The following is a 9,320-nucleotide window of genomic DNA, read 5'->3' as shown; positions in this document are numbered from 1 at the left end:
GAAAGATTCGCTATTCATTAAATTCACCTTTTATAGTGACATTTATAGATACAATAATTAACTTCATTTGTGTGTGCATGTTTGTGTTTTGAACTCGTGGAAACGAACGTGTGATCCTCCTAGTCTGACGGTAATCGATTAGTCTTCCCGAAATATTCCCGATTGGTCCTTGGTTGTTAAGCAACCAAGTACGCCAAACTTGAGCGCTCTCCCTGAACACCTCCTGTTGACAATCTCAGATTCGAGCGACTGTGTTCAGGGAGAGTAGGGTTACGTAAACTGTGATAGTTGTCGATATCTGAAATAGAGACTGAATTGACTCTCTTAACGTTATGGCTGAAGATCACCCAGTATGCCTAGTAAGTTTCAGTGGTTAGAAAACCCAAATACGTTATTACAGTAGATAATTAGTGTAATAGAGTAGTAGAGTATATCACAGGAGGCTAACATTAACATAATATTAGCTTCTAACTGGTTGTCGCTCTATAATTCATCGAAAGCCTCTGGAAATAACAAGTAGACCTAGTTTCAGCTATATAAAGTAACACATATGGTAATTATTAGTCTTACAGTAGGCTAGCCTAGTATAAATAACTCAGACTTAGAAACAAGGGTATGATAGCTAACTTAGCATGATAAATGATGAGACGTCATGCTAAAATTAAGTTAACTTTACACCCATAATAAAGTAGAGATGATATGCAGCGACACTGCATTTACTCGTTATCAGGTAGTTTGAGAGACATTTGTAGGAGATTAATCTTACTTCACTGATTTATTTCAGGCTTCGGTTATATACTACTTCAGAGATGGACAATACCGACAAGCCATCAATTCTGCAATAGAGTATCTGAAAATGTATCACAACGACCCAGTGCTTCAGTTGTTAAAGGCTCTTGGCATTTTAATGGAAGGTAAGCCCTCCCAAAATTGGATTACATACTTGAGTAGGATACTTATTCACTCAAAACCATTTGATTTAACATAACAAGCTTTCGAGTGGTTAGCTAACGGGAAAAAAAGATATTGTATACAAATGTAATGTTCATATGACCACACAATAGTGATTGATTGACATGAAATCATTAAATCATTAAATTGAAACATCAAATCACTATCAAGCTCTGGCTTCATGAGTTACAGGTCGGACCCAAGATGCAATGAGAGAGCTGCAGCCGCTGAAGGACATGTCCAGCGTCTCAATTGCATCCATGCTGGCCCTGATATTTGCACATAGAAAATGTGAAACAGTTGGTCAGTTTGCACAGTCAGTCATATAGCCTTTGCATTCACATAGCCACACATTCATCCATTGTATTTTGTATTGTGTAAATATGCTGAAAGAATAAGTTTGTTACAGTCAGTAGTTTGATTTTTTACAAATCCATATCAACTCTGTATGAGTAGGCTACATGTAACAGGTTAATATGATCACTGAGGCTGCATACAGTATAACTTCAGAAGTGTCCCCTGATGCAGATCGAGAGGCTGTGTCTGAGCTGGAGGCGTTGTTGCGCTCCAGTCGTAAGGGAGCGGGAGAGAAAGCGCTGCTGTATGCTGCCATGACCTTGTGGCTGTTGGGTCACTGTGCTAAAGGCAGGGACTACATCGACAGGGCCGTGAAGATGAGCAACAGTTCACCACAGGTCAGTGCAACGTGTGCCAGCGAACAAGCAACAACAACGGCTTCCTGCCAATGCCAGCTTAAACAGGAACCTGGAGTGTTGAAATCAATAGTGAGAGTTTTCTAAACGTGTGCTTTTTGTGATTTGTTGTTGCAACACTACACTTTTTCTAAAACACACACACTTTCTCTCTCTCTTTCTCTCTCCTTCTCCATCTATCTAACTATCCATCTCTATCTCTCTCGTACCATCTACTGTATCTGTCTGCCTGCCCATCGATATACTGGGTCTGCATCTACCTATTTATCGCCTATTAGAGGAAAACAGATGAAACTTTTAGGCATTAGGGGAAGGGGATATCTAAGGGAGTTTTTGAAATTGCACACAATAATCACATAATGATAATCATCTTGCAATAAGTCCAACTCTATGGCAGGCTTTGATCATGAAAGGCTGGATGCTGTTGAACTCCGAGACAGACCAGCAAAGGTCCCAGGCTGTGCACTGCTTCGACAGCGGGGTGCAGGACACCGTTCATGTCTTTGGACTTATTGGCAAGGTGGAGTGATATTTTGAAAAATATTAAAAGTAAAAAAGAAATCAATCCCTTTTGAAAAGCTAAGAGCTTTCATCCTTTGGTTGTAGGTTTGCCTTTATTCATGTGTTGATGAGCGTGGTGTTTTTAGCATCCTGTAGCCACAGGCTCAACTGACTGCAGTGATGACTAGAAACACAAGGATTGTGAGGGAGGCCCGTAGACAGTCCTGGGTGATGCTTGCTCCTGTCTTTCAGGTGGAGTTCTTTCTGATGAAGCAGAACTACTCGTGGGCCATGGACGTGTTGAACCAGGTCATCGCCTCCTTCCCCACCTTCACCCCCGCTCTCTCGCTCAAGATGGCCGTCTTCATGGCTAGCCAGGACTGGGAGCACGTTAGGGAGATGTGTGACAGGTGTCATGTTTGTTTATGTACTTGGAGTTCTTATCGAACTGTCTTACTGTAGGACATTTAGTTAGTCCGGGGCTATTCAACTTCATTACCATTCATTATATTTGCTTTGTTTTTATCTACCATTCCTACTATAGAATGAACATTTAGTCCATTTATTTATTTGCTTTGAGTTCTTATCAAGTAATCTTACCAAAGATCATAGAGCGCTACGCGCGTAGCGCTCTATGATCTTTGATCTTACTTTAGGACATTTAGTTGGTCCACGGAGAATGTTTTGTAGTTATATTAGCCTAACTGTCCTTCTAGCTATGTTATGCTATGCTATGCTATGCTTTCAACTGACTTTTTGAATTGTTTTTAGAATCTTCGAACATGATAAGTGGAACTTGAGAGCACGTCAGATGATGGTCATTTTGGCTTTGGCTAAAGATGGGGACTTGGTCAAGGTACTGTAACTACAGAGTTGTTCAGTACAGTGTATTCACCCTGTTGGTTCTTTGGGTCATTATTTCACCTTATTTGCATCAGGGACCGAAAAACAAAATTATTTTCATTTGATTTTTTTCTGAGCATCCTCTAGTCTAAGGGGTCCGAGGAACATTGTGTAAGCAGGTGACTTTCAAAGCCCATTTGCTTTTGATTAATATTCAAAGGAAGGTTAATTGGAACAATGAATACGATTATTAACCAGCTATTTAAAATTGAAAATAGCATTTTCACTCCGGAAGAAGAGAACGTGACCTGGCACGTAGGTGTTGTGTTGTGTTGTGTTGCAGGCAAAGGACCACCTCCAGTCCTTGATGAGTGCCTTAGAGATGCAGGAGCCCAGCAACCCCAAACTCCATGCAGACATGCTCCTGCCCATCAGCAGGCTGGCAAGTAGAGCTGCTCTCCATCTCTCTCCTGCTATTCTGCTCTCTAGATAGATAGATAGATAGATAGATACTTTATTGATCCCCAAGGGGAAATTCAAAAAGCACCATCTATTCTCTAGCACCATCACTCCCCTCCATCTTCCTCTCAGTCTCTACCTCTCTCTATCACTCTTTTTTTCTCTCTCTCTCTCAACATTTTATACAGTACCTCCCTCTCCACCTTCTATCCATGTATCTCTCTTTCTCCTTCTCTTCTTCCCCTCCATCCCCCGTCTCTCTTTCTTCCTCTCTCAGTCTGTACCCCTCTCTATCACTCTTCTCTCTCTCTCTCTCTCTACTTCTTTTTATACAGTAACTCCCTCTCCATCTTCTATCTCTCTTTCTCCTTCTCGTCCTCCCCCTTCATAATCAGCTGACTGGTGAGTAGAGCCACTGGTCACTCTGGCTCTCCGCTGAAGGAGAAAGCCACAAAGACACAGCCATTTGCACATTCATTCATATCACTGGCAGTTTGTATTATTTCTATCGTGATAATATTTGTTCATGTGAATGCATTAGCAAGAGCAGCATGTGGCTTTCAGGTTTATTTAAAAAACCTGGAGGTAGTATAGTAACCGCCGTGTGCACGGTCTTGAATAGGTGCCTTGTTCATGGCTTGTGTTTTCCCACCACATTATTATTGCAGTGTGTGCCGAGCGACGCGGCAGTGCTGCAGGTCCTGATCCCCTTCCTGCTGCGAGTGCACTCCAAGGCCGCGGGAGACGCTGACGTTGCCAATGAGCTGGGTCACCTGCTGTTGATCCAGGGCAAACCCAAAGAGGCTAAGAAGTGGTTCTCTACGGCCCTCAAAGCAGAGGAGAGCAGCTTGAAGGCCCTGACCGGTGCCTATACCACACCGTCCACCTCTGAGTGACGGACACTTAACACTTATAAGGAAAACTCCAACAATTTTTTCACATACTGTAGATCTCTTTTTCTCAAGTTCACCGAGTAGCCTACTGTCGATATGGAAAAAAAAAAAAAAAAACAGTGCTACCCAGCTCAAGTTGCTGCAGCCAACAGACAATGTTTCAGTTCATGTTACCTTGTTCATTTGTTTGTTTGTTTGTGTGGGTCAATGATGTTTAAAGCCTATTTTTATTTGGATGTGACACAAGTGAATATACTGCACAGTGTGTGTGTGGTGTGTGTGTGTGTGTGTGCGTGTGTGTGTGTGTGTGTGTGTGTGTGTGTGCGTGTGTGTGTGTGTGTGTGTGTGTGTGTGTGTGTGTGTGTGTGTGTAATGTGTGTGTGTAACGTGTGTGCTCTCCTGCAGGTCTGGTGCGGTGCCAGTTGCTGAGTGGTGAAGAGGGGGAGGCAGCCCAGCAGCTGGAGTTCCTCACTGAGATTCAGCAGACACTGGGACGCTCCGCAGTATGTCACACACACACACACACACACACACACACACACACACACACACACACACACTGCAGTTGGAGTACATCATTGAGGTTAGACAGAGCCAGGGATTTTCCTCACTATGTGACACATAGACATACACACACTTACATTTAGCTCTTAACACTGTGTGTATGTGTGTGTGTGTGTGTGTGTGTGTGTGTGTGTGTTAGGACGTGTCGTTACTGCGAGCGCTCTCACTAAACAGGAATGGGGGAGAGCAGGAGAGTGTAACCCATCTGCTGAAGGAAGCTGTGGAGCTCCACTTGCTCCAACTGAGGGGCGTCCCCCTGGGCCCAGACTACCTGCTCAAGCTCGACCCCAACTTCCTCTTCCAGGTGGTGCAGCTGCACCTCTCCTACATCCAGGTGAGGGTGCCAGAAGCCTCTGACACCAGAGGTGTGTTCAAATTCGCAAGCATAGGCAAACGTTTGCGGACATTTGCAAACAGTTTCCCGTTAGCCTTAAGTTTTGAAGTTTTGATAATGGCATATGTTAGTGTGTGCACGTGTTTTGTGTGTGTGTTTAATGAAGTGGCCCTTGCCTCCCCAGACAGAGGCCCATGTCCAGGGCCAGCCTCTGCCCTTTGGCCTGAAGCACTGTGTGATGATCTTGGACGTGGTGGTGAGGGCCGCCCCAGGGATCCTCACCTGCTCCTACCTCACGGCCTTCGTCAAGTTCCTGTCTGGTGAGCCTAGCAGCCGGTGCCCTTTCTTTTCAAAAGGGGTTTAACCACTCAGGCATAATCAGATCTGATGGCACATACATTAGCCCCGTTCTTTCACTTTTGCTTGATTTCACAATGATGAACGTCTCATTGTTTACAAAGGAAAAGGTAAGCATGAGGGACATAAACAGTGTATGTCTGTGCTCCTCCGTGTGTGTGCACCTCGTGTGTGTCTCTGCAGCCGGTGTCTGTCTGACACGTTCTGTGTCTGTCTGAGACGTACTGTATAAATACAATCCCTACATCCACTCTTAAGTCTGTGTGTGTGTGTTCCATGTGTGTGTGTATGTGTGTGTGTATGTGTATGTGTATGTGTTCCATGTGTGTGTGTGTGTGTGTGTGTGTGTGTGTGTGTGTGTGTGTGTGTGTGTGTGTGTGTGTGTGTGTGTGTGTGTGTGTGTGCGTGTGAGTGTGTGTGCTCAATCCCTACATCCACTCTTAAGTCTGTGTGTGTGTGTGTGTGTGTGTGTGTGTGTGTGTGTGTGTGTGTGTATGTGTATGTGTATGTGTATGTGTATGTGTATGTGTATGTGTTCCATGTGTGTGTGTGTGTGTGTGTGTGTGTGTGTGTGTGTGTGTGTGCGTGTGTGTGTGTGCGCGTGTGTGTGTGTGTGTGCTCCTGCAGGTGACTGTAAGGTGGCGCAGGCGTACCTCAGCCCGTGTGTGGAGCGGGAGCCCACCCTGGCCCCGGCCCACGTGCTCCAGGCCCGCATCCACCTGGCGGCGCGCGACTACCAGCAGTGCCTCAGCAGCCTGGAGAGCGGCGTCTCACACAACTTCCAGGTCAGACACACTCACCCACCGCACACTGCTGCTGAGTCAGCACACAGGATGCAGCCGGCTCAGCTCCTTATTTATAGATTCTGCCTCATACAGCGTGCTTTTATGCCTACCCCACTTTCTGTGTTATGTGTATGGATGTTTATGTCTTTCTTGTCTTTTTCGCTTTCTCTTTTCTCTTCTGTGAAATCATCATCCCTCGCGCTCTGTCTGTCTCTCTCTCTCTCTCCCTCTCTCTCTCTCTCTCTCTCTCTCTCTCTCACACACACACACGTGCGCCTCAGGTGCGTGAGTTGCCAGGGTACCACCTGCTGAAAGCACGTTGTCAGCGTGAGATGGGGGACTTGGTGGAGGCCATCCGCTCCCTGCAGCTCCTGATGAATCTGCCCGGCATCCGGAGGCCCATCCCAGGGAGGCAGGACATCACCAGCAGTGAGAGGGCCTCTGTGTTCCTGGAGCTTGCTCTCACACTCCGTCTCAACGGAGAAGAGGTAGCGCACAGGACACACACACACACACACACACACACACACACACTTAGGCTTAATGGTACACGCAAGTACAGGATTTACACCAACACACTCAGGCTCAACAGAGAAGAGGTTGCACATAAGACACACACATACGCTTTCATTCTCAAAGTCCTGCTTTGTTATTCAGCTGTGTAGGCCTCAAGAGAGCAAAGTGTATTAATATATATTTCGTTTATTTAATTTACTAGTTACTTAGAAAATGAAAATGAACACTCGGCCAAAAAACACTTGTCACCAAGCCAACCAGGTGTTGAACCTAGAATATCTATTCTTTGGTAATTATTGGTCATTTTCCATCTCTTGGAATGGTCATGACCAAAGGTTTCAGAGATGCTTTGTTCTAAAGCTGCTCTCCGATCTTTGGTCATGAAAACCAAGTGTGATCCTGAATAAAAATAAAGGGGAACCCTTCCCCGAGTCAGACTATATTTGTTGCCATAAAGCTACATGGTGTGCTCATGAAAATAGACCTCTTGGTCATCAATGGAAATTGAGGCACTCCTGCAGAGCCTAGTGTGATTCTACTCGAACAACATCCATAGGAGTAATCTCCACAGTAAGCTCACCTGGCTGTTCTCTTGGGCAGCACGAAGCCACCAAGGTGATGCAGGACGCCATCCTGAGCTTCACGGACACCCCAGAGGAGAGTCGCGTGATGGTGGCCAATGTGGACCTGGCGCTGGCCAAGAACCTGGTGGACACGGCCATCAGCATGCTGCGTGGCGTCGAGCCTGGTCAGCCCAACTACATCGAGGCCAAAGAGAAGATGGCCGCCATCTACCTGGACAGGAAGAGGAATAAAAACCTCTACATTGCCTGCTACAGGTGAGCCTTGTGCAAATTACTGAGAGAAAAAAAAGTCTTTGGTTGCAGAGTCTGTGTTCCTAATGCTGTCCTTACATCACAAGACTTTGACAAGACTTTGGAACGATTCTTGAAAGAGAATCTTTCTTTTAACAAATGCCCTCTATTCAAGCTTTTCTCAAAAGACTACAATCTTTAAAGGATCTTTCCCGAATCTTGTCTAAGTCCCCTGGTATAAGGATGGCTTTAAAGGAACACAGCAACCTTTTGGGAAATTAGCTTATATGTGTCTACCTCAGAGTGAGATAAGAGGACATATACCCTTCTGTTCTTTGCATGTTCAAAATAGTCTGACATTGTTGGTGTACTGTAACCAGTGAAATGATGTTGTTATTTTAGGGAGCTCTGTGAAGTGATGCCTAATGCTCACACGAGTGTTCTCTTAGGTGACGCCTACATGAAAATCCAAGAGGTATGCTGTGTGTTGTGTGCAGTTGTGTATTGGACTTTATATTATTGGACCAAATAATTCAATACATCAACCATTAACCTTTTAGATTCTTTCCAGTTGCATTAAAGTCTATATGAATTGATGCCTTCCAGTATAATGGTGTTTTGCATGAACATAGAGAGGACTAGTAGATGATGGCGTGAACCATAACTTGTATAATGCTGATGTGTTAAAAACATGGACACCCAAAGCCAGAGAAGGCTATCGCAGTCTACCTGGATGCAACAGAAAAAGCCCCTAAAGACCCAACCTTTGCCCAGAAGATTGGCCAGGCGTATGTGAAAACCCACCAGTACGATAAGGTACAGTGCAGCTCAGGCAGAATGAATCTGCTCATAGACCTCCCAGATTCTGATATCACTGCTGATGCTACACTCTAGCCTCAGCTTCCTGTGTTAGTCCTGTTTCTGTGCTTACGTCTGAATTAAATTGAATTTCATTGCAGCAATGTCAGTAGTGCACAAGACTGATTTTATCTTATTTGATAACAAAGAGAACACATACACTGAAACACACGGGAAAAGGAAGAGGTGAAATTAAGGGTGGGGGGGGAGATATAAACAGTATAAAATGTAAAAAAAAAACATTGAGGTGTGTGTGTGTGTGTGTGTGTGTGTGTGTGTGCATGTTTGTGTGTGTGTGATTGATTTTTTTATGTGGAGGCACAACTATCCTACATCAAGCTAGTTTGTTATTTTGCCTAGGTGTTATTTTGCCTAGGTGTTATAGTTGTTGTTACTATTATTAGTTATGAATATCAGCTTGCAGTGTGATACAGCAAGATACATTATCGTTATAAGATATAGGTCGATCAAGGAATTAAATGTTTCCAAAACCAGTGTCAGAAAAGGAGCAAAGGCCACACTTGGTATTCATCTGTCTTTTTATTGCACAGACCTCCTTGCCTCCTCCATAGTACCTCTTTCAGTGTGATCTTCAAAGTGCAGCCTTTTCTACTTTTCTGATTACTTCTAAAGCTTAGCCTGGCACTCTTTACCCTTGAATTCTGCTAATACCAATGTTCCAATGTGTGTAATAGGGAAGAAAGAGCTCGATGATGTTTTGAGCCCCCAAC

At 44.6% G+C, this 9,320-nt stretch overlaps 1 protein-coding gene across 1 annotated transcript in view; it reads left to right on the top strand.

The window, feature by feature from the left end:
• The first annotated feature begins 220 nt into the window (after nucleotides 1-220).
• Nucleotides 221-9,320, top strand: part of ttc21a (tetratricopeptide repeat domain 21A) — a 23,320-nt gene continuing 14,220 nt past the window's right edge. The window contains exons 1-17 of the mRNA XM_062521970.1: nucleotides 221-359; nucleotides 785-914; nucleotides 1,144-1,254; nucleotides 1,480-1,646; nucleotides 2,062-2,184; nucleotides 2,418-2,575; nucleotides 2,937-3,021; nucleotides 3,352-3,450; nucleotides 4,136-4,331; nucleotides 4,766-4,863; nucleotides 5,064-5,258; nucleotides 5,443-5,578; nucleotides 6,243-6,400; nucleotides 6,682-6,888; nucleotides 7,517-7,755; nucleotides 8,134-8,206; nucleotides 8,437-8,547. Of these exons, the coding sequence (XP_062377954.1) occupies nucleotides 333-359; nucleotides 785-914; nucleotides 1,144-1,254; nucleotides 1,480-1,646; nucleotides 2,062-2,184; nucleotides 2,418-2,575; nucleotides 2,937-3,021; nucleotides 3,352-3,450; nucleotides 4,136-4,331; nucleotides 4,766-4,863; nucleotides 5,064-5,258; nucleotides 5,443-5,578; nucleotides 6,243-6,400; nucleotides 6,682-6,888; nucleotides 7,517-7,755; nucleotides 8,134-8,206; nucleotides 8,437-8,547 (2,313 nt within the window). The 5' untranslated portion in view covers nucleotides 221-332. The remainder of the gene's footprint in view (nucleotides 360-784; nucleotides 915-1,143; nucleotides 1,255-1,479; nucleotides 1,647-2,061; nucleotides 2,185-2,417; nucleotides 2,576-2,936; nucleotides 3,022-3,351; nucleotides 3,451-4,135; nucleotides 4,332-4,765; nucleotides 4,864-5,063; nucleotides 5,259-5,442; nucleotides 5,579-6,242; nucleotides 6,401-6,681; nucleotides 6,889-7,516; nucleotides 7,756-8,133; nucleotides 8,207-8,436; nucleotides 8,548-9,320) is intronic.

The sequence above is a fragment of the Sardina pilchardus genome, chromosome 19 (assembly GCF_963854185.1).
Source record: "Sardina pilchardus chromosome 19, fSarPil1.1, whole genome shotgun sequence".
Classification (NCBI taxonomy): Eukaryota; Metazoa; Chordata; class Actinopteri; order Clupeiformes; family Clupeidae; genus Sardina; species Sardina pilchardus.
This window is presented reverse-complemented; position numbering and strand designations above follow the sequence as displayed.